Source organism: Pseudophryne corroboree, chromosome 9 (genome assembly GCF_028390025.1).
Source record: "Pseudophryne corroboree isolate aPseCor3 chromosome 9, aPseCor3.hap2, whole genome shotgun sequence".
NCBI lineage: Eukaryota > Metazoa > Chordata > Amphibia > Anura > Myobatrachidae > Pseudophryne > Pseudophryne corroboree.
The window spans coordinates 305,119,734-305,144,701 of NC_086452.1; the positions used below are offsets into that span (position 1 = coordinate 305,119,734).

The 24,968-nt window shown below is 48.4% G+C and overlaps 1 protein-coding gene across 3 annotated transcripts in view; it reads right to left on the reverse strand.

The window, feature by feature from the left end:
* The window catches only part of IFT56 (intraflagellar transport 56), a 417,739-nt gene that overhangs the window by 356,335 nt on the left and 36,436 nt on the right, over positions 1-24,968 (reverse strand). For all 3 annotated transcript variants that reach the window (XM_063940415.1, XM_063940414.1, XM_063940413.1), the window contains one exon: positions 15,778-15,915. In XM_063940415.1, coding sequence (XP_063796485.1) covers positions 15,778-15,915 — 138 coding nt within the window. The remainder of the gene's footprint in view (positions 1-15,777; positions 15,916-24,968) is intronic.

Consider the following 24,968-nt stretch of genomic DNA (forward strand, 5'->3'; position numbering starts at 1 on the left):
TCCGGGTACCACGCTCTTCTTGGCCAATCCGGAACCACGAGAATTGTGTTTACTCCTCGCTTTCTTATTATTCTCAGTACCTTTGGTATGAGAGGTAGAGGAGGGAACACATACACTGACCGGTACACCCACGGTGTCACTAGGGCGTCCACCGCTATCGCCTGAGGGTCTCTTGACCTGGCGCAATACTTCTCTAGTTTTTTGTTTATGCGGGACGCCATCATGTCCACCTGTGGACGACCCCATTGATTTACAATCATTTGGAAGACTTCTGGATGAAGTCCCCACTCTCCCGGGTGGAGGTCGTGCCTGCTGAGAAAGTCTGCTTCCCAGTTGTCCACTCCCGGGATGAACACTGCTGACAGTGCTAGTACATGATTCTCCGCCCATCGGAGAATTTTTGTGGCTTCTGCCATCGCCGTCCTGCTTCTTGTGCCGCCCTGTCGATTCACATGGGCGACTGCCGTGATGTTGTCTGACTGGATCAGCACCGGCCGGTGTAGGAGCAGGGATTTTGCTTGACTTAGGGCATTGTAAATGGCCCTTAGTTCCAGAATATTTATGTGAAGGGCAGTCTCCTGACTTGACCATAGTCCTTGGAAATTTCTTCCCTTTGTGACTGCCCCCCAGCCTCGTAGGCTGGCATCCGTGGTCACCAGGACCCAGTCCTGTATGCCGAATCTGCGGCCCTCCAGAAGATGAGCACTGTGCAGCCACCACAGAAGAGACACCCTGGTTCGTGGAGACAGGGTTATTAAACGATGCATCTGAAGATGCGATCCGGACCACTTGTCCAACAGGTCCCACTGAAAGATTCTGGCATGGAACCCGCCGAATGGAATTGCTTCGTAAGAAGCTACCATCTTTCCCAGGACCCGCGTGCAGTGATGCACCGATACCTGTTTTGGTTTTAGGAGGTCTCTGACTAGAGAAGACAACTCCCTGGCTTTCTCCTCCGGGAGAAACACTTTTTTCTGGGCCGTGTCCAGAATCATTCCCAGGAACACTAGACGTGTCGTGGGGACCAGCTGTGACTTTGGGATATTCAGAATCCAACCGTGCTGGCTCAGCACTTCCTGAGATAGTGCTACTCCCACCAACAACTGTTCCTTGGATCGTGCCTTCATTAGGAGATCGTCCAAGTATGGGATAATTAAAACTCCCTTTTTTCGAAGGAGTATCATCATTTCCGCCATAACCTTGGTAAATACCCTCGGTGCCGTGGAGAGTCCAAACGGCAGCGTCTGGAATTGGTAATGGCAATCCTGTACCACAAATCTGAGGTACTCCTGGTGAGAATAGTAAATGGGGACATGAAGGTAAGCATCCTTGATGTCCAGGGATACCATGTAATCCCCCTCGTCCAGGCTTGCAATAACCGCCCTGAGCGATTCCATCTTGAACTTGAATTTTTTTATGTATGTGTTCAAGGACTTCAAATTTAAAATGGGTCTCACCGAACCGTCCGGTTTCGGTACCACAAATAGTGTGGAATAGTAACCCCGGCCTTGTTGAAGTAGGGGTACCTTGATTATCACCTGCTGGGAATACAGCTTGTGAATTGCCGCTAGCACTGCCTCCCTGTCTGAGGGAGCAATCGGCAAGGCGGATTTGAGGAAACGGCGGGGTGGAATCGCCTCGAATTCCAGCCTGTATCCCTGAGATACTATTTGAAGGATCCAGGGATCCACCTGTGAGCGAACCCACTGATCGCTGAAATTCCTGAGGCGGGCCCCCACCGTACCTGGCTCCGCCTGTGAAGCCCCACCGTCATGCGGCGGACTTGGAAGAGGAAGCGGGGGAGGACTTTTGTTCCTGGGAACCTGCTGTTTGCTGCAGCCTTTTTCCCCTGCCTCTGCCTCTTGACAGAAAAGACCCTCCTTTTCCCCGCTTGTTTTTCTGGGATCGAAAGGACTGAACCTAATAAAATGGCGCCTTCTTAGGCTGTGAGGGGACATGGGGTAAAAATGCTGACTTCCCAGACGTTGCTGTGGAAACTAGGTCGGAGAGACCATCCCCAAATAATTCCTCCCCTTTATAAGGCAAAACTTCCATGTGCCTTTTGGAATCTGCATCTCCAGTCCACTGGCGAGTCCATAAGCATCTCCTAGCAGAGATAGATAGTGCACTTACTTTAGATGCCAGCCGGCAGATTTCCCTCTGTGCATCTCTCATGTATAACACTGAGTCTTTGATATGGTCAATTGTTAACAGGATCGTGTCTCTGTCTAGTGTGTCAATATTTTCTGACAGGTTATCTGACCATGCAGCGGCAGCACTGCACATCCAAGCTGACGCAATCGCTGGTCTGAGTATAATGCCTGAGTGTGTATATACAGACTTCAGGATCGCCTCCTGCCTTCTATCAGCAGGTTCCTTAAGGGCGGCCGTATCCTGGGACGGTAGTGCCACCTTTTTTGACAAACGTGTGAGCGCTTTATCCACCCTCGGGGGTGTTTCCCAACGTAACCTATCCTCTGGCGGGAAAGGGAACGCCATTAGTAATTTCTTAGGAATCACCAATTTCTTATCAGGGGAAGCCCACGCTTCTTCACACACTTCATTTAATTCATCTGACGGGGGAAAAACTACAGGTAGTTTTTTCTCCCCAAACATAATACCCTTTTTTGTGGTACCTGGATGTAAATCAGAAATATTTAACACCTCTTTCATTGCCTCAATCATGCAGCGAATGGCCTTAACGGGCATTAAATTTGACTCATCGTCGTCGACACTGGCGTCAGTATCCGTGTCGACATCTACTTGTGCCACCTGAGATAACGGGCGTTTTAGAGCCCCTGATGACTTTTGAGACCCTTGGACAGGCACGAGCTGAAGACTCGGCTGTCCCACAGTCGGCATGTCGTCAAATTTTTTATGTAAGGAGTCTATACGTGCACTCATTTCTTGCCATAATACCATCCACTCAGGTGTCTGCCCCGCAGGGGGTGACATCTCTGCTAAAGGCATCTGCTCCCCCTCCACATCATTATCCTCCTCAAACATGTCGACACAGCCGTACCGACACACTCCACACACACAAGGAATGCTCAAATAGAGGACAGGACCCACAAAAGCCCTTTGGGGGGACAGAGTAAGAGTATGCCAGCACACACCAGAGCGCTATATATATATATATATACAGGGACTAACTGAGTTATGTCCCTTATAGCTGCTTATACTGTATACAGTGCCAATTTAGTGCCCCCCCTCTCTTTTCCCTCTTACTGTACTGTAGAAATGCAGGGAAGAGCCAGGGAGCTTCCTTCCAGCCGAGCTGTGAGGGAAAAATGGCGCCAGTGTGCTGAGGAGATAGGCTCCGCCCCTTTTTCGCGGCCTATTCTCCCGCTTTTTTGGGGATTCTGGCAGGGGTATTTACCTCATATATAGCCCCAGGGGCTATATATTGAGGTATTTTAGCCAGCCAAGGTGTTTTTATTGCTGCCTCAGGGCGCCCCCCCCCAGCGCCCTGCACCCTCAGTGACCGGAGTGTGAAGTGTGTATGAGGAGCAATGGCGCACAGCTGCAGTGCTGTGCGCTACCTTGGTGAAGACAGGATGTCTTCATGCCGCCGATTTTCCGGACCATCTTCCTGCTTCTGGCTCTGTAAGGGGGACGGCGGCGCGGCTCCGGGACCGAACATCAAGGCTGGGCCTGCGGTCGATCCCTCTGGAGCTAATGGTGTCCAGTAGCCTAAGAAGCCCAATCCGGCTGCAAGCAGGCGAGTTCGCTTCTTCTCCCCTTAGTCCCTCGCTGCAGTGAGCCTGTTGCCAGCAGGTCTCACTGAAAAAAACAAATTCTAAGACTAAAACTTTCTAAGAGCTCAGGAGAGCCCCTAGTGTGCATCCAACCTCGGCCGGGCACGAAATCTAACGGAGGCTTGGAGGAGGGTCATAGTGGGAGGAGCCAGTGCACACCAGGTAGTCTAAGATCTTTCTAGAGTGCCCAGCCTCCTTCGGAGCCCGCTATTCCCCATGGTCCTTACGGAGTTCCCAGCATCCACTAGGACGTTAGAGAAATAAAGGCTGAAGGATAGCAACCTAACATAGCGCTGATGGAACAGTGCTATAGGAACATGTGGATAGGCATCCTGAATATTCCGGAATGCCCTAAATCCTCCTGCTCTATGGCAGAAATAATGGAACATAAAGTCTCCATGTGAAATCTGATGCACCCAAAAGTACTTGTTCAGTGCTTTGAGATTGAGTATGGACCGGAATGACCCATTTGCCTTCTGGACTAGAAACAGGATGAAATCAAACCTTGCCCTCATTGTGCAGGAGGAACTGAATTATTACTCCTGACTGAAGCACCTGAACTGCCTATTGCAAAGCCCTAATCTTCGTTTCCACAGAAGACGGGCTGGTACAATTTTTATTGAGGGTGTTTCCTGAAAACACCAACAGCACTTGGTATTACCAGGTAGTTTACCATCCAAGTACTAACAAGGACCAACACTGCTTAGCTTCCAAGACCAGATAAGATTGGGCATAACCAGTGTGGTTTGGCTGTAGATCATACCGTGAGATACAGCTTTTTGCTTCCAGACATCTGTAGTAGACTGCTGCCAACTCTGTGCAAACTGAAGAAACCAGCCTCCCACCCTTTAGCTTATCTTCAGATTCTAAAACCGGTCCTCTGGTAGCCCAATACCTTTTAGTCCTATCAGTCTTGTTGGATTGGGACTGTTTGCCATTTACCCTTTCCTTTGCTTTCCCTTGATTCCGAAAGGACCGGAAAGCTGGAACTAGGCTTGATTTTTTGTGTGAAAAGAAACTTCACTTTCTTGGAGTCTGATTTCAAATACTGTTAATAATTTACCAAAAGAAAATTTCCAGTAACAAAGATAAGACTCCAGAACCTTCCTGGATTCTGAGTCAGCTTATCATTACATAGCCAACCCGCTCTGCGAGCAGCTGCTGCTGTCTGAGAGGCAATTGTACCCATATCCAGGTCCACTTATCGCTGCCTGTTTGATATGCAATATGGAATTTTTGCTTTCTAGATGCCATTGAAAAAATCCCATTTTAATGCATCAGCCCAGGCTGCCACTGCTTACACTATCTGAGCTGAAGCCAAGGCTGGTCTAATGATTGTCCCAGACAAAAAGAAAAAATGGTCTTTAGAAAGCCATCAAGTCTCCTATCCGTGACATCATTTATTTATGTTGAAAACAAAAATAATATAGATTTTCGCAGCAATCTAAGGTCTACGAATCTACTTAGGGAGCCACCCTTCTTTTTTAAACAGTCCCCAGCTGGATGAGAATAATTGGAATTTCATTTCCTGGAATTCTAACTTCCTACTGGGTGTAACCCAAAATAATTTCCATCAGCTGTTTTGGGACATTTAAACACAGCTGCCTTAGTTTCTTAACACAGTCTCTGCTGCTTCTGAGGATAGAATGGCTTACATAGCACTAATCAGCTCAGTTATGTCCACTGAGCTGAGACCTTCCGAAGTGCAATGAGTCCTCAACTAAACGTGTAGACTGTTAAGATGTTGTATCATGTCAATGTGATATACTTACCACCGTCCTTTCAGCCTGCCTTTATTAAGAGGCTGCCATTCCCTAGGTGGATAACCTCAGACTGAAAGATGCATGTAAGGGTTAATAAGATAACCTATCGCTGGTATAGGAGCTGGCTTTATCTGCAAAGTAGCCCATGAAGGTTCAACCAGAACCTGTGGCTGCCTTGGTTAGTTAAGAGGCTTTGGAGACAACTAAAACCATTTTGCACATAATCCCATTGAACCAGTCCTGATAGGTTAACCTAGCTCTGCAAGACAACATGAATGAGTGCTGGTGCTGCTTGGAAAGTGTATTTTCCTCACCCTTGCCGCTCTTAGATATGATAGATAGATAAATAAATAAATCACACACCTTACAGTGTTATTACACAATTTGTAATCACTTTAAAATTTGTGAAAGTGACATACAATCCGACCCTACCCTGCTTTGCACCAGAATTGAGGATCAGATACACAGCAAAACTGACAGAATTTATAGTAAAGTCAGCAATCACACTAGCAGTCAGTCACAGGTTATACATTAGTATAATAAGCAACATGAGCACAATCAACTACAAATAAATTTCAAGTATGTAGGAGAAACATTACTGCATTACCTTATATTGGAGTTTTAAATGTATTCAGTTGCACAGCAAAAGAAAACCACAGCAATAGCTATTAGACTCATATGCATCAGGCACTTTATCTAACTATTTGTACTCAAAGCTAGATAGAGACTTAGTGCTGTATTACCCAGCTCAGTAGAGTGCGATACAGGGAGACACACCCTGCTTCCAGGACCGATCAATACGTTTGCGAACGCTGAGTGGATCCAGACGCTAATAGTGTACACAATCGCTCCGTGAACCTATAGTGAACACAGACGCTCAAGTCAACACTGACGCACCAGTCACGCAGCCGTAGACGATTCAGCCGCCTTTATGAGGAGATCGTCCAAGTACGGGATAATTGTGACGCCCTGCCTGCGCAGGAGCACCATCATTTCCGCCATTACCTTGGTGAAAATTCTCGGGGCCGTGGAAAGACCAAACAGCAACGTCTGAAATTGGTAGTGACAGTCCTGTACTGCAAGTCTCAGGAACGCCTGGTGAGGAGGGAAAATCGGAACATGAAGGTACGCATCCTTTATGTCCAGGGACACCATCCAATCCCCTCCCTCCAGGCTGGCGATGACCGCTCTGAGCGATTCCATTTTGAACTTGAACCTCTTCAAGTACAGGTTCAGGGATTTCAGATTTAAAATGGGTCTGACCGAACCGTCCGGTTTCGGTACCACAAACAGGGATGAATAATAACCCTCTCCTTGCTGGAGATGAGGAACTTCGACTATCACCTGTTGAATGTACAATTTGTGAATTGCAGCTAACACCAGCTCCCTCTGCGACGGGGAAGCCGGCAGAGCCGATTTGAAAAACCGGCGAGGAGGCATGTCTTCGAATTCCAGTCTGTATCTCTGGGAAACAATCTCTATTGCCCAGGGATCCACCTGTGAGAGAACCCAGACGTGGCTGAAAAGACGAAGACGTGCCCCCACTTGATCTGACCCCCCCCCCCCCCCCCCCGGAATGCCACAGCGTCATGCGGTGGACTTTGCGGTAGTAGGGGAGGACTTCTGCTCTTGGGAACTAGCAGAGTGCAGCTTTTTTCCCTTGCCTTTACCTCTGGCAACAAAGGACGATCCTCGTACCTTCTTGCTTTTATTGGAACGAAAGGACTTAATTTGATAATGCGGTACCTTCTTAGCATGCTGCGGGGGAACATAAGGTAAAAAATTCGATTTACCGGCCGTAGCAGTAGAGACAAGGTCCGAGAGGCCTTCTCCAAACAACTCCTCCCCCTTGTAAGGCAATGACTCCATATGCCGCTTTGAGTCGGCGTCTCCCGTCCACTGTCGGGTCCACAAGAGTCGCCTAGCAGAAAAAGACATAGCGTTTAATCTGAAGCTTAGTAAACAAATGTCTCTCTGAGCATCCCTCATATACAAGGCAGCATCTCTGATATGCTCAATGGTCATTAAAATGGTATCCCTATCTAAGGTGTCAAATTCCGTAGATAAGGAGTTTGCCCATGCCACGACAGCACTACAAACCCAGGCCGACGCCACGGCCGGTCTAACGATAGTTCCTGAATGTGTGTAAATGTGCTTCCTGGTAATTTCCTGCTTGCGATCAGCAGGATCCTTGAGGGAAGCAGTATCCGGAGAAGGCAGTGCCACCTTCTTGGATAAGCATGTCAGTGCCTTGTCTACTTTAGGCGAAGATTCCCATCGTATCCTATCCTTCTGTGGAAAAGGATACGCCATAAGAATCCTTTTGGGAACATGTAGTCTCCTATCCGGAGACTCCCAAGCCTTTTCGCACAATTCGCTTAGCTCAAATGAGGACGGAAACGTGACCTCAGGCTTTTTCCCTTTATACATGTGAACCCTCGTGTCAGGGACAGGGGTTTCCTCAGTGATATGCAAAACCTCTTTTATGGCAATAATCATGTATCGAATACCCTTTGCCACCTTGGGCTGTAATTTTGCATCCTCATAGTCGACACTAGAGTCAGTATCTGTGTCGGTATCTGTGTCAGCGACCTGGGATATGGGGCGCTTTTGAGACCCTGAAGGTCCTGGCGCCACAGGGACAGGCACGGTCTGGCTACCTGACTGATCCCTAGCTTCAGCCTTTCTAACCTTTTATGCAGGAGATTCACATTTGCATTTATGACATTCAGCATATCCACCCAGTCCGGTGTCGGCGTTGCCGACGGCGACCTGACATTCAAACACTCCCCCTCAACTTTAAGCGAGCCTTCCTCGTCAAACATGTCGACACACACGTACCGACACACTTCACACACACAGGGAAACTCTTTTCTGAAGACAGTAACCCCTTTAAGGCCCTTTGGAGAGACAGAGAGAGAGTATGCCAGCACACACCCCAGCGCAATGACCCTGGAAACCAACACAAAATGTTTTTCCCCCAGCCGCGCTGTATAATATGTTATCCGCCAATTATGTGCCCCCCTCTCTTTTAAACACCCCTTCACAGTGTGTAAGCAGGGGAGAGTCTGGGGAGCTTCCTCTCAGCGGTGCTGTGGAGAGAAAATGACGCTGGTGAGTGCTGAGGGAGAAGCCCCGCCCCCTCGGCGGCGGGCTTCTGTCCCGCTCAAACTTACTAAAATATGGCGGGGGCTCTTTTATATACATGTACAGTGCCCACCTGTACATGTATATTGTCTTTTGCCATAATAGAGGTGTTATATTGCTGCCCAGGGCGCCCCCCCCTGCGCCCTGCACCCTTACAGTGACCGGAATATGTGAGGTGTATGGGAGCAATGATGCACAGCTGCAGTGGTGTGCGTTACCTCAGTGAAGCTCTGAAGGCTTCTGCCGCCTGACGTCTTCTGACTTCGGTTCTTCTGGCTCTGTGAGGAGAACAGCGGCGCGGCTCTGGGGGTGGACGCCCAGTAAGAACCTGTGTTCACCCCCTCTGGAGCTAATGGTGTCCAGTAGCCGAGGAAGCAGAGCCTATCTTAGACAAGAAGGTCTGCCCCTCTCTCCTCAGTCCCTCGATGCAGGGAGCCTGTTGCCAGCAGTGCTCCCTGTAAAAAAGTAGAAAAAAATCCAAACAAAAATGCTTCTAGGCAGAGAACTCAGGAGAGCTCCCTGCAGTGCACCCATCCTGCTCTGGGCACAGTGTAAAACTGAGGTCTGGAGGAGGGACATAGAGGGAGGAGCCAGTGCACACCCAGAATCCAAAGCTTTCTTAAAGTGCCCTATCTCCTGCGGAGCCCGTCTATTCCCCATGGTCCTTACGGAGTCCCCAGCATCATCTAGGACGTTAGAGAAAGTGGTAATATTGTGTCTTGAGGCAGAAGATGTTATTTGCCTAAATAGTTCTGAAAAATACTCAGCAATACAGCAGATGTTACAGCAGAGTGAAAATGGTATAATACAACTCTGAAGCTCACCGGTCTCCTCTTGTTATACAGTAAAACTACAATGCATGTCAGGGGTAGTTCCCCCGAATCCTTTCTATCCAATCAGGATAACTTACAAAATATAAACAAATAAATTACATTTTAAAAGGATGTAAGTGCATGAAGCAATTTCCTCCTTCCTGTCACACACAAAGTTTGGTGTCATTTAAACTGCTTTAACACCTGGCAGTTCACACTTCACCTGATACATTTATCTCATAGCTTCAAAATACGGTTTGTATTTGATTTCCCAAACAAATGTTCCTCATCCTTTTCCTGCATATACCATTCAGGATTCGTATATCACTCAAACCCGCTACATAAATAAAATAAGATTTTACTCACCGGTAAATCTATTTCTCGTAGTCCGTAGTGGATGCTGGGAACTCCGAAAGGACCATGGGGAATAGCGGCTCCGCAGGAGACTGGGCACAACTAAAGAAAGCTTTTAGGTCACCTGGTGTGCACTGGCTCCTCCCACTATGACCCTCTTCCAAGCCTCAGTTAGGACACTGTGCCCGGACGAGCTGACATAATAAGGAAGGATTTTGAATCCCGGGTAAGACTCCTACCAGCCACACCAATCACACCGTATAACTCGTGATACTATACCCAGTTTAACAGTATGAAAACAACTGAGCCTCTCAACAGATGGCTCAACAATAACCCTTTAGTTAACAATAACTATGTACAAGTATTGCAGACAATCCGCACTTGGGATGGGCGCCCAGCATCCACTACGGACTACGAGAAATAGATTTACCGGTGAGTAAAATCTTATTTTCTCTGACGTCCTAGTGGATGCAGGGAACTCCGAATGGACCATGGGGATTATACCAAAGCTCCCAAACGGGCGGGAGAGTGCGGATGACTCTGCAGCACCGAATGAGAGAACTCAAGGTCCTCCTTAGCCAGGGTATCAAATTTGTAGAATTTTGCAAACGTGTTTTCCCCTGACCAAGTAGCAGCTCGGCAAAGTTGTAAAGCCGAGACCCCTCGGGCAGCCGCCCAAGATGAGCCCCCCTTCCTTGTGGAATGGGCTTTTACTGATTTAGGATGCGGCAGTCCAGCCGCAGAATGCGCCAGCTGAATTGTGCTACAAATCCAGCGAGCAATAGTCTGCTTAGAAGCAGGAGCACCCAGTTTGTTGGGTGCATACAGGATAAATAGCGAGTCAGTTTTCCTGACTCTAGCCGTCCTGGAAACAAATTTTCAAGGCCCTGACTACGTCCAGTAACTTGGAATCCTCCAAGTCCCTAGTAGCCGCAGGCACCACAATAGGTTGGTTCAAATGAAAAGCTGATACCACCTTAGGGAGAAACTGAGGACGAGTCCTCAATTCCGCCCTATCCATATGGAAAATCAGATAAGGGCTTTTACATGACAAAGCTGCCAATTCTGACACACGCCTGGCTGAAGCAAAGGCCAATAACATGACCACTTTCCACGTGAGATATTTTAGATCCACGGTTTTAAGTGGCTCAAACCAATGTGATTTTAAGAAACTCAACACCACGTTGAGATCCCAAGGTGCCACTGGAGGCACAAACGAGGGCTGAATATGCAGCACTCCTTTCACAAACGTCTGAACTTCAGGTAGTGAAGCTAGTTCTTTCTGGAAGAAAATCGACAGAGCCGAGATCTGTACCTTAATGGAGCCTAATTTCAGGCCCATAGTCACTCCTGCTTGTAGGAATTGCAGAATCGACCTAGTTGAAATTCCTCTGTTGGGGCCTTTTTGGCCTCACACCAAGCAACATATTTCCGCCATATGCGGTGATAATGCTTTGCAGTTACATCTTTCCTGGCTTTAATCAGCGTAGGAATGACTTCCTCCGGAATGCCCTTTTCCTTCAGGATCCGGCGTTCAACCGCCATGCCGTCAAACGCAGCTGCGGTAAGACTTGGAACAGACAGGGCCCCTGCTGCAGCAGGTCCTGTCTGAGCGGCAGAGGCCATGGGTCCTCTGAGATCATCTCTTGAAGTTCCGGGTACCACGCTCGTCTTGGCCAATCCGGAACCACGAGTATTGTTCTTACTCCTCGTTTTCTTATTATTCTCAGTACCCTTGGTATGAGAGGCAGAGGAGTGAACACATAAACTGACTGGTACACCCACGGTGTCACTAGAGCGTCCACAGCTATCGCCTGAGGGTCCCTTGACCTGGCGCAATATCTCTCTAGTTTTTTGTTTAGGCGGGACGCCATCATGTCCACCTGTGGCCGTTCCCATCGATTTACAATCAGCGTGAAGACTTCTGGATGAAGTCCCCACTCTCCCGGGTGGAGGTCGTGCCTGCTGAGAAAGTCTGCTTCCCAGTTGTCCACTCCCGGAATGAACACTGCTGACAGTGCTAGTACTTGATTTTCCGCCCATCGGAGAATCCTTGTGGCTTCTGCCATTGCCATCCCGCTTCTTGTGCCGCCCTGTCGATTTACATGGGTGACTGCCGTGATGTTGTCTGACTGGATCAGTACCGGCTGGTGTAGAAGTAGGGATTTTGCCTGACTTAGGGCATTGTAAATGGCCCTTAGTTCCAGAATATTTATGTGTAGGGAAGTCTCCTGACTCGACCATAGTCCTTGGAAGTTTCTTCCCTGTGTGACTGCCCCCCAGCTTTGAAGGCTGGCATCCGTGGTCACCAGGACCCAGTCCTGTATGCCGAATTTGCGGCCCTCTAGAAGATGAGCACTCTGCAGCCACCACAGCAAAGACACCCTGGTTCTTGGAGACAGGGTTATTAGGCGATGCATCTGAAGATGCGATCCGGACCATTGGTCCAACAGGTCCCACTGAAAGATTCTGGCATGGAACCTGCCAAAAAGAATTGCTTCGTAAGAGGCCACCATCTTTCCCAGGACCCGCGTGCAGTGATGCACCGATACCTGTTTTGGTTTCAGGAGGTCTCTGACTAGAGATGACAGCTCCTTGGCTTTCTCCTCCGGGAGAAACACTTTTTTCTGGACTGTATCCAGAATCATACCCAGGAACAGTAGACGTGTCGTCGGAACCAGCTGTGATTTTGGAATATTCAGAATCCAACCGTGCTGGTGTAGCACCTCCTGAGATAGTGCTACTCCCACCAATAACTGCTCCTTGGACCTCGCCTTTATTAGGAGATCGTCCAAGTACGGGATAATTAAAACTCCCTTTCTTCAAAGGAGTATCATCATTTCCGCCATTACCTTGGTAAACACTCTCGGTGCCGTGGAGAGTCCAAACGGCAGCGTCTGGAATTGGTAATGGCAATCCTGTACCACAAATCTGAGGTACTCCTGGTGAGGATAGTAAATGGGGACATGCAGGTAAGCATCCTTGATGTCCAGGGATACCATGTAATCCCCCTCGTCCAGGCTTGCAATAACCGCCCTGAGCGATTCCATCTTGAACTTGAATTTTTTTATGTATGTGTTCAAGGATTTCAAATTTAAAATGGGTCTCACCAAACCGTCCGGTTTCGGTACCACAAACAGTGTGGAATAGTAACCCCGTCCTTGTTGAAGTAGGGGCACCTTGATTATCACCTGCTGGGAATACAGCTTGTGAATTGCCGCTAGCACAGCCTCCCTGTCTGAAGGAGTAATCGGCAAGGCAGATTTTAGGAACCGGTGGGGTGGAGACGCCTCGAATTCCAGTTTGTACCCTTGAGATACTATTTGCAGGATCCAGGGATCCACCTGTGAGCGAGCCCACTGATCGCTGAAATTTTTGAGGCGGCCCCCCACCGTACCTGGCTCCGCCTGTGGAGCCCCACCGTCATGCGGCGGACTTGGAAGAAGCGGGGGAGGACTTTTGCTCCTGGGAACCTGCTGTTTGTTGCAGCCTTTTTCCCCTACCTCTGCCTCTGGACAGAAAGGACCCGCCTTTTCCACGCCTGTTTTTCTGAGTCCGAAAGGACTGTACCTGATAAAACGGCGCCTTTTTAGGCTGTGAGGGAACATGGGGTAAAAATGCTGACTTCCCAGCAGTTGCTGTGGAAACTAGGTCCGAGAGACCATCCCCAAATAACTCCTCACCCTTATAAGGCAAAACTTCCATGTGCCTTTTTGAATCTGCATCCCCTGTCCACTGGCGAGTCCATAAGCCTCTCCTAGCAGAAATGGACAATGCACTTATTTTAGATGCCAGCCGGCAGATCTCCCTCTGTGCATCTCTCATGTATAAGACTGAGTCTTTTATATGCTCTATGGTTAGCAGAAAAGTGTCCCTGTCTAGGGTGTCAATATTTTCTGACAGGGAATCCGACCACGCAGCGGCAGCACTGCACATCCATGCTGACGCAATAGCTGGTCTAAGTATAATGCCTGAGTGTGTATATACAGACTTCAGGATCGCCTCCTGCATTCTATCAGCAGGTTCCTTGAGGGCGGCCGTATCCGGAGACGGTAATGCCACCTTTTTAGACAAACGTGTGAGCGCTTTATCCACCCTAGGGTGTGTCTCCCAACGTGACCTATCCTCTGGCGGGAAAGGGAACGCCATTAGTAACTTCTTAGAGATTACCAATCTTTTATCAGGGAAAGCCCACGCTTCTTCACACACTTCATTTAATTCTTCTGATGGGGGAAAAACTACGGGTAGTTTTTTCTCCCCAAACATAATACCCTTTTTAGTGGTACCTGGGTTTATATCAGAAATTTGTAACACCTCTTTCATTGCTTCAATCATGCAACGAATGGCCTTAGTGGACATTAGACTAGACTCATCGTCGTCGACACTGGTGTCAGTATCCGTGTCGACATCCGCGTCTGCCATCTGAGGTAGCGGGCGTTTTAGAGCCCCCGATGGCCTTTGAGACGCCTGGACAGGCACGAGCTGAGAAGCCGGCTGTCCCGCATTTGGCATGTCGTCAAATTTTTTGTGTAAGGAGTCGACACGTGCACGCAATTCCTTCCATAAGTCCATCCACTCAGGTGTCTGCCCCGCAGGGGGTGACATCCCTTCTATAGGCATCTGCTCCGCCTCCACATCATTATCCTCATCAAACATGTCGACACAGCCGTACCGACACACCGCACACACACAGGGAATACTCTTATATACTTTCTTTTTAGAAGCTCAGGAGAGCCCCTAGTGTGCATCCAACCTCGGCCGGGCACAAAATCTAACTGAGGCTTGGAGGAGGGTCATAGTGGGAGGAGCCAGTGCACACCAGGTGACCTAAAAGCTTTCTTTAGTTGTGCCCAGTCTCCTGCGGAGCCGCTATTCCCCATGGTCCTTTCGGAGTTCCCAGCATCCACTAGGACGTCAGAGAAATACAGGTTACAAACCCATATCAATCCATACCACTTTACATATGGAATAAGGAAATTCCCTGTGATTAACATCTTTCCCTGAGGAACTCACACTCACAGACATTACCTGTTGTGCACTGCCCAACATCAAAAGGTTTTGTCATTCCCCCGATCTGCTAGGAAATGGCAATTAGCATCCCATTTCCTAGTCACAGAAGATAGGGCAAAAGTGCATTTTTCCCATTAAAATACATGTGACCACATCTTAAATATAAATAGATTTAAACATGCAATCCTACAACTGTGCATAGAGCACTACATATGACATGTTAAAACACATCATTAAACAAAAAAACAAAGTTCAGGTCCGCGCCTGGCACCATAAGAACATTTAACAGTGGCGCCAAGCGCCTATTGTCCTCAAAATGGCACCGGGCACTTAAGGGTTAACCCCTTACGTGCCGTGGCCGCCATTAGCCATGTGGCTGATGGGTCCCCCGGCCACACTAACACACAAGATTTTGATTGACATTTAACACCAGGCCATACTGGGAATCTACACTTACAGTATTATTTGGATCAACATCTAAAGAATTGGAATTATGTGTCTCCCAATAATGTGTCTTCTACCCAATCACGGGTATCCCAGGAATCCCGGGATTGACCTTTTTTCAATTCCGATACCTGGGACAGAAAAAAAAAAGGCCCGGATTGGCCACTCTATACCGGACGGTTCATATGTGATATTATTGGTTATTTTATATATTTTTATTAACATCTTTTTTCTCCAGCGCTATCACTCAAAATTATATTTTTTAACTTACAATATTAACGTGTTCTGGTAGATTTCCAGATGCACATGTAAGGGTATCCATTATCTTAATTAGCCAATTTGAAAAACACTACTTACATTTGTGAATTCAGCAACCCCAAAATACACTAAAATCATTCAAATATCTGTGGCAATTGGGCAATATTTTTTGGGGGGCTGTGTTATCTTCTTTGGCTTAAACTCAGACAACCAAAAATTGAAGAATCATACCTCCAAAAGTGTTATTGCCCCAGTAAAGTCCCGTTGGGTCAGCAACTCATCCAGTTTGGGAACTATCTTTCCTTTCTTCTTGTTCTTATCTCCTGGCTGTAGCTCACTGCCTACAGCAGGTTTGGCTCGTGATAGCATCTAAAAAAAAATATTTATTAGAATGACTTGCAGTAAAACCAACCTGCATTACCCAAAAGCCCCAAAATAACTTAGGACCCTATTCAGGTTGGATCACTGATCTTGCTAAAAAGCAGTTGCTGCGATCAAATAGTTGCCGACCAGAAATAGAGAAAAAACGCCCATTGCAGAAATTGCGAACTCCTCGCAATGCGCGATGTGATCGCCTAACCATACGCAAATACCAGAACATCAAAGAGTTTTTCCATCTGCATTAGGCAAGGTTGTCCACAATTCAGCATACGCAAGAAGCTGAAGGTGGTTATCGCTGACGTCAGAGACCCACCCGAAAAACGCCTTGCCACTCCTGCGTTTTTACAAACACACCCAACCAAACCCCATGTTTCCTTCCCTAAACACTGGCTTTCTGTCAATCAAAACGCGATTGCATTGAAGCACAATGCGTTTGCAGAAATAACCACTAATCGTGGGTGAGCACACGCAATGCAAACGCTGTATATGCAAAGTCATTCGATAACAGCCAGATTGTGATTCTCAAATTTATGATCCAACCTGAATAGGGTCCTTATACCACATACTGGGGGGGGGGGGGGGGGAAATTACTGACAAGCACATATATAATTGTTATATCCAAGTAGTAAACCAAGGGGAAAAACCATTTTTTTCATATTCAAAGCTTTGACTGTTCCCAGAATGCACAGCTCCGCCTCCTATATCACCCCGCCTCCCAGCTGTCACAACTGAGGGCCTGAGCTGACGGGAGGCAGCCTCAGTTGTAGGGGCTGAGATGTACCGGAACCTGGGAGGTTGTATCAGACCCCTGGACATGTAAGTAACATGAAGAAGAACCGCCCGAAGGCGTGACCACGACAACTTGAATAAAAGTCAATGATGTTTATTTATGACAAACTCCATGCATCACAGTAGCAGTAAAAGAAACATAAAAGTCAGCAAAGAATAAATACAGTTCCTGGGAACTACAGGGTGGCAGGAGCCACAGGGCACTGGTAGTGTGAGATAGTTCTTATAATCTTCTAGATGGAAAGTCCTTACCAGGCCCGACTGTAGCAATGGAGATAACCCAGGATTGTACCAGCTGGTGTTCCAGGAAAAGCTGGGCTGCTGTAGATAAAACGGCTGCTGTGAATACTGGCTGGAACCAGACTGTTGTTGGCACGGAGTGGATACTGGCTGGAACAAGTTAAATAATAAATGAACTTGGGAGCGATGAAATATGAGCTGAAGTTAGGAGTTTGAGAGCGGTGAAATTATAATACCGGTGGAGAGTGGTAAACTGTAGAAAGGACACCGGCCCTTTAAGAGAAGCTGTACTCTGCTGGAAGCTGGGCTGGAAGCAGGTAATGTTGTAGCTGGAAACAGATGAATCCAAAATGGATCGGAGAGTCAGGCTACACCGCAGGTGGAATGTTGGTGCGGGTCTCTATGGTGGAAGTCTTGAGACAGGAGCTGGAACCTGGAAGACAATCACAGGAGAGAGACAAACAGGAACTAGGTTTGACAACCAAAGCACTGACGCCTTCCTTGCTCAGGCACAGTGTATTTATACCTGCAGCAAGGAAGGGATTGGCTAGGCAATTATGCAGATTATCAATACTGAGAACAGATTGGTGGAAATTATCAGCTGACAGAATCCAAGATGGCTGCGCCCATGCAGACACTTGGAGGGAAGTTTGGTTTGTAATCCATGTGGTAATGAAAACAGTAATGGCGGCGCCGGCCACCGGAGACAGGAGGCGCCAGGCTGACAGATGCACATCCAACCACGCGGACACAGCGGAGGCCGCGGCTGACGTAATCGCCACTCAGACACTCTGCATGCAGAAGTTCAGGGACGGCGGCGGAGGCCGCGGGAGACGCCATGCCAGGTGTAATATGGCGTTTACTGTGACAGCGTCCCAGAGTGACAGGAGAGGATACAGGAATGTACACATCAGGATAACAGATGGGATCCGGTCCTGGAGCGCTGAGCCAGCCTTAGGAGGCATCTGATGGGTAAGAAATGGCGTCCAGATACCCGGATCGTGACAGCACCCCCCCCCTTTAGGAGTGGCCCCAGGACACTTCTTTGGCTTTTGAGGAAACTTGGAATGGAATCTCCGGACCAAGGCAGGAGCATGGACATCAGAAGCATTGGTCCATGAACGTTCCTCAGGACCATAACCCTTCCAGTCAATAAGATATTGTAGTTGACCGTAACGGTGACGTGAGTCCAGGATCTTGGCCACTTCATACTCAACGCCTCGTTGAGTTTGGACTTTCGGAGTTGGAGGAAGTGAGGAATGAAACCGATTCAAGATCAGCGGTTTCAACAGGGAAACATGGAATGTCCTGAGTATTTTTAAGAAGGGAGGCAACTGGAGTCTGTAAGCAACAGGATTGATGACTTGTTCAATCTTGAAAGGACCGATATAGCGAGGTGCAAACTTCATACTGGGAACTCTTAACCTCAAATTCTTCGTGGATAACCATACCCGATCACCCACCTTGAGAGCAGGAACTGCTCGACGCTTCTTATCCGCAAACTTCTTGTACCTGAACGATGCCTTGAGCAGAGCTGATCGTACGCTCTTCCAGATATTGGCAAACTGATGCAAGGTGATATCCACTGCGGGAACAGAAGTTGCTGGAAGCGGTTGGAACTCAGGGACTTTAGGGTGGAATCCAAAGTTAGTGAAGAATGGTGTTGAAGCAGATGAAGAATGATACTGGTTGTTATGACAGAACTCGGCCCAGGGAAGTAATTGAACCCAGTCATCTTGAGAGGAGGACACATAGATGCGGAGGAAGGACTCCAAGTCCTGATTCACCCTCTCGGTTTGACCATTGGTCTGAGGATGGTAAGCCGTGGAAAACTTTAGCTTGACTTGGAGGACTTGACATAAACTTCGCCAGAATTTGGCTGTGAATTGAACTCCTCGATCTGAAATAATTTCTTCAGGAAGACCGTGGAGTCGGAAGATCTCTTGTATGAATACTTGAGCCAACTTGGAAGCTGACGGAAGACCGGTGAGAGGAATGAAGTGTGCCATCTTGGTGAACCGGTCAACTACCACCCAGATGGTATTGAACTTGTTGCACATGGGTAAATCTGTAATAAAATCCATCGACAAATGGGTCCAAGGTCGACGGGGAACAGATAGTGGAACCAGTTGCCCCGCAGGCGACTGGCGGAATACCTTATGTTGAGCACACTTTGGGCAAGATGCAATAAACTCCAAGACGTCCTTTTTCAGAGTTGGCCACCAATAGGACCTAGAGATAAACTCCAGGGTTTTTTGGATACCTGTATGTCCGGCAAAACGGGAAGCATGGGACCAATGCATGAGCTTCTTCCTTAGCATCGGTTTCACAAAACTTTTCCCTGATGGGGGCGTAGAGTCCATCCCTACCGTGGAGAATGCCAACGGATTTATAATAGGATGCTTGTCTGAAGACTCTGACTCATTTTCTTGCTCCCATGAGCGGGAAAGGGCATCGGCCTTGCGATTCTGAGAGCCCGGACAGAACTGGAGTTTAAAGTCGAACCTGGAAAAGAAAAGTGCCCATCTGGCCTGACGAGGGTTGAGACATTGTGCGCCTTTCAGATATAAAAGGTTCTTGTGGTCTGTAAGTATGGTGATTGAATGAGAAGCTCCCTCCAACAGATACCTCCACTCTTCTAGAGCGAGCTTGATGGCTAGCAACTCCTGGTCGCCAATGGCATAGTTGCGCTCAGCTGGGGAGAACTTCCGGGAGAAGAAACTGCAAGGGTGTAAATGGCCATCTTTAGCCCTCTGAGATAACACCGCTCCTACTCCAACGGAGGAGGCATCCACCTCTAAGATGAAAGGAGAGTCGATGTCAGGCTGTTTCAGAACAGGCGCAGAGATGAACCTTTGTTTTAAAAGATGAAATGCTTGCATGGCTTCTTCAGACCACTTGGACGGGTTAGCACCATTCTTAGTGAAAGCAGTAATAGGCGCCACAATGGTGGAAAAGTCTCGTATAAACTTTCGGTAATAGTTGGCGAACCCTAAGAACCTCTGGACCCCTTTGAGGGTTAAGGGTACCGGCCAATTTTGGATTGCTTGTAGTTTCTCAGGATCCATCTCTAGTCCGGAACCGGACACAATGTACCCTAGAAACGGAATGGACTTGACTTCAAAGACGCATTTCTCTAATTTGCAATAGAGATGATTGACACGGAGACGGGACAGAACCTCTTTAACCCAAAAACGATGTTCCGCTAAATCGTTGGCAAAAATGAGGATATCGTCTAGATAGACTACGACATGACGGTATAGAATGTCTCTGAAGATCTCATTGACAAAATGCTGGAAGACAGCTGGAGCATTGCTCAATCCGAAGGGCATGACGAGGTACTCATAATGTCCGTCACGGGTGTTAAAGGCGGTCTTCCACTCGTCACCCTCACGGATCCGGATGAGATTGTATGCACCTCTCAAGTCCAGCTTTGTAAAGATGGTAGCTCCGCTAACTCTGTCAAAGAGCTCAGTAATCAGGGGTAAAGGATAACGGTTCTTGATGGTAATGTCGTTCAAACCTCTGTAGTCGATGCACGGCCGCAGACCACCATCTTTCTTTTTTACAAAAAAGAAGCCTGCGCCGGCTGGAGAAGAAGAAGGTCGAATGAACCCCTTTGCTAGGTTCTCTTTAATGTATTCCTCCATAGAATGCGTCTCAGGCAGAGACAACGGATAAGTTCGGCCTCGAGATGGAACCTTCCCTGGAACGAGATCAATCGGGCAGTCCCATTCTCTATGAGGAGGAAGGATATCAGCAGAAGCTTTACTGAACACATCTGTGAAATCTTGATATGGAGGAGGTGGAACATCAGATGACCTGGGGGAGGAAGAACAGACAGGCAATACTTTAAACAAACATGTCTCAGCACAGGAGGAACCCCATGCCAGGATTTGCGTAGTCGTCCAATCAATTGTGGGATTGTGAAGACGGAGCCATGGAAGGCCCAGGACCACAGGATGTGTGGCTCTTGGAATCACTAAAAAAGAAATAAGTTCGGAATGAAGAACTCCCACTCTCAGACGAACTGGTAGAGTCCTTAAAGAAATAACTGCATCAAAAATTTTGCTGCCATCCACGGCAGTTAAAGAAATGGACGAAGGAAGTCTCTCGGTGGGTAGGGACCACCGTTTAACATAGGCTTCGGTAATAAAGTTCCCAGCTGCTCCGGAATCAAGGAGGGCAATGACGTTCCGATAACGTTGAGCAACTTGAAGCGAGACTGGGAGATTACAATCTTGAGGAGATGGAGAGGAGATCATTACTCCTAGCCGGCCCTCTCCTTGGCGAGCTAGGATTTGGAGTTTCCCGGACGTTTGGGACAGGCATTAATGGTGTGAGACGGAGCAGCACAATAAAGACAGAGAGACTCGGAGAGACGTCTTCGGCGCTCAGCAGGAGTTAAACGGGAACGGCCAATTTGCATGGGCTCATCTTTAGTTGGTGACAGTTGGCGAGGAGGAGGAGCAGAAGATTTTGAAGCAGATGATCTTCCACGCTCAGTTGCTCTCTCTCTGAAACGTAAATCAACTTTCGTGCAGAGTGAGATTAGCTCATCTAACTTAGAGGGTAAGTCTCTGGTAGCTAACTCATCTTTAATACGCTCAGATAAGCCATGCCAGAATGCAGCATACAGGGCCTCGTCGTTCCATGCCAGTTCGGATGCGAGGATCTGGAACTGTATCAGATATTGTCCTACAGTACATGACCCCTGGCGTAAACGGAGAATCTCGGATGAAGCTGAGGTTACCCGGCCTGGCTCGTCGAAGATGCGCCTGAATGTTGAGACGAATGCAGTGTAAGAAGATAGCAGGGTGTCGGACCTCTGCCATAACGGTGATGCCCAATCAAGGGCTAAGCCACTGAGAAGAGAAATAATGTAGGCAATTTTTGTACGGTCACTAGGAAAATTGCCAGGTTGTAGCTCAAACTGAATCTCACACTGGTTGAGAAATCCCCTGCAGAATCTTGGAGATCCGTCAAATTTTGCTGGCGTTGGAAGATGAAGACGTGGAGCAGAAATGGGTAAGGTGGGTGGGGTTATAACTGGAGTCACTGTGGTTGACGCACCAGAAGCGCCTGATCCACGGAGAGTTGTCTGAATCCCATCCAGCCGAGTAGAGAGATCCTGGAGACAGCGGATGATGTGGCCCTGTGCAGCCTCCTGATGTTCTAGTCGGGCTGCCAGTTCTTGCATCGGCCTGGCCGCTTGATCCTGGTCTCCGGCTGGATTCATTAGGTCAGTGCTTACTGTCACAACTGAGGGCCTGAGCTGACGGGAGGCAGCCTCAGTTGTAGGGGCTGAGATGTACCGGAACCTGGGAGGTTGTATCAGACCCCTGGACATGTAAGTAACATGAAGAAGAACCGCCCGAAGGCGTGACCACGACAACTTGAATAAAAGTCAATGATGTTTATTTATGACAAACTCCATGCATCACAGTAGCAGTAAAAGAAACATAAAAGTCAGCAAAGAATAAATACAGTTCCTGGGAACTACAGGGTGGCAGGAGCCACAGGGCACTGGTAGTGTGAGATAGTTCTTATAATCTTCTAGATGGAAAGTCCTTACCAGGCCCGACTGTAGCAATGGAGATAACCCAGGATTGTACCAGCTGGTGTTCCAGGAAAAGCTGGGCTGCTGTAGATAAAACGGCTGCTGTGAATACTGGCTGGAACCAGACTGTTGTTGGCACGGAGTGGATACTGGCTGGAACCAGTTAAATAATAAATGAACTTGGGAGCGATGAAATATGAGCTGAAGTTAGGAGTTTGAGAGCGGTGAAATTATAATACCGGTGGAGAGTGGTAAACTGTAGAAAGGACACCGGCCCTTTAAGAGAAGCTGTACTCTGCTGGAAGCTGGGCTGGAAGCAGGTAATGTTGTAGCTGGAAACAGATGAATCCAAAATGGATCGGAGAGTCAGGCTACACCGCAGGTGGAATGCTGGTGCGGGTCTCTATGGTGGAAGTCTTGAGACAGGAGCTGGAACCTGGAAGACAATCACAGGAGAGAGACAAACAGGAACTAGGTTTGACAACCAAAGCACTGACGCCTTCCTTGCTCAGGCACAGTGTATTTATACCTGCAGCAAGGAAGGGATTGGCTAGGCAATTATGCAGATTATCAATACTGAGAACAGATTGGTGGAAATGATCAGCTGACAGAATCCAAGATGGCTGCGCCCATGCAGACACTTGGAGGGAAGTTTGGTTTGTAATCCATGTGGTAATGAAAACAGTAATGGCGGCGCCGGCCACCGGAGACAGGAGGCGCCAGGCTGACAGATGCACATCCAACCACGCGGACACAGCGGAGGCCGCGGCTGACGTAATCGCCACTCAGACACTCTGCATGCAGAAGTTCAGGGACGGCGGCGAAGGCCGCGGGAGACGCCATGCCAGGTGTAATATGGCGTTTACTGTGACAGCGTCCCAGAGTGACAGGAGAGGATACAGGAATGTACACATCAGGATAACAGATGGGATCCGGTCCTGGAGCGCTGAGCCAGCCTTAGGAGGCATCTGATGGGTAAGAAATGGCGTCCAGATACCCGTATCGTGACACCAGCACAGGAGCTCAGTTTAGTTAACCAGCCCAATACAGTAGCAGGAAAAGAGACGACAACGGTTAGTAGCCACATACACCACACCCTCTCAAGAGAAGTGTCAGCGGCTAATGCCATATCAACCCAAAGAAGCTAAGTGCGTCAGGGTGGGCGCCTTGTGGAGCCCAGTGTACCTCGCAGAAAGAGTTTTAACAAGGGTAAGTTCTTACCATAAAACTCATTTTCTGCTGCGGGATACACTGGGCTCAACATGTCTGGACAATGGGGGATGTCCAGAAGCAGTTCCTTATGGGAGGGGATGCACTGTAGCGGGCACAAGAACCCGGCGTCCAAAGGAAGCATCCTGGGAAGCGGCAGTATCGAAGGCATAGAACCTTATGAACGTGTTCCCGGAGGACCACGTAGCCGCCTTGCACAATTGATCACGGGTCGCACCACGTTGGGCCGCCCAACAAGGTCCAACAGACCGAGTAGAATGGGCCGTAATGTGAACAGGAGCTGACAGACCAGCCTTCACATAAGCATGCGCAATCACCATTCTAATCCACCTGGCCAGGGTCTGCTTGTGAGCAGGCCAGCCACGTTTGTGAAATCCAAACAAAACAAAGAGAGAATCACACTTTCGAATAGAAGCAGTTCTCTTCACATAGATACAGCCCGTACCACATCCAAAGACCGCTCTTTGGGAGACAAATCAGGAGAGAGAAAAGCTGGAACCACAATCTCCTGATTAAGGTGGAACGAAGAAACCACCTTAGGTAAATATCCGGGACGAGTCCTAAGAACCGCCCGGTCACGGTGAAAAATCAGATATGGGGAACTACAAGACAAGGCACCCAAATCCGACACTCTTCTAGCAGAGGCAATAGCCAGCAAGAACACCACCTTAAGGGAAAGCCACTTAAGGTCAGCTGAACCAAGAGGTTCAAATGGAGGCTCCTGCAACGCCTCCAAAACCACCGACAAGTCCCAAGGAGCCACAAGCGGGACATAGGGAGGTTGGATACGCAACACACCCTGAGTGAAAGTATGAACATCAGGTAAAGTCGCAATTTTTCTCTGAAACCACACCGACAAGGCAGAAATATGAACCTTGAGGGAGGCCAGACGCAGGCCTAAGTCTAGGCCCTGCTGTAGAGAAGCCAAAAGTTTGGCTGTACTAAACTTGGAAGCGTCAATGGTTAGATGCGCACCAAACAAAGTAGGAATGCCAGACCCAATGGTAAATCCGAGCAGAGGCCGGTTTACGGGCCCACAACATAGTTTTAATGACCTCTTCAGAAAAACCCTTAGCTCTAAAGACGGAACCTTCAAGAGACACGCCGTCAAAGACAGCCAGGCTAGGTCCTGGTAGACACAGGGCCCTGAACGAGGAGGTCTGGCCATTGTGGAAGTAGAAGTGGACGCTCTGACGATAGGCCTTGCAGGTCTGAGAACCAG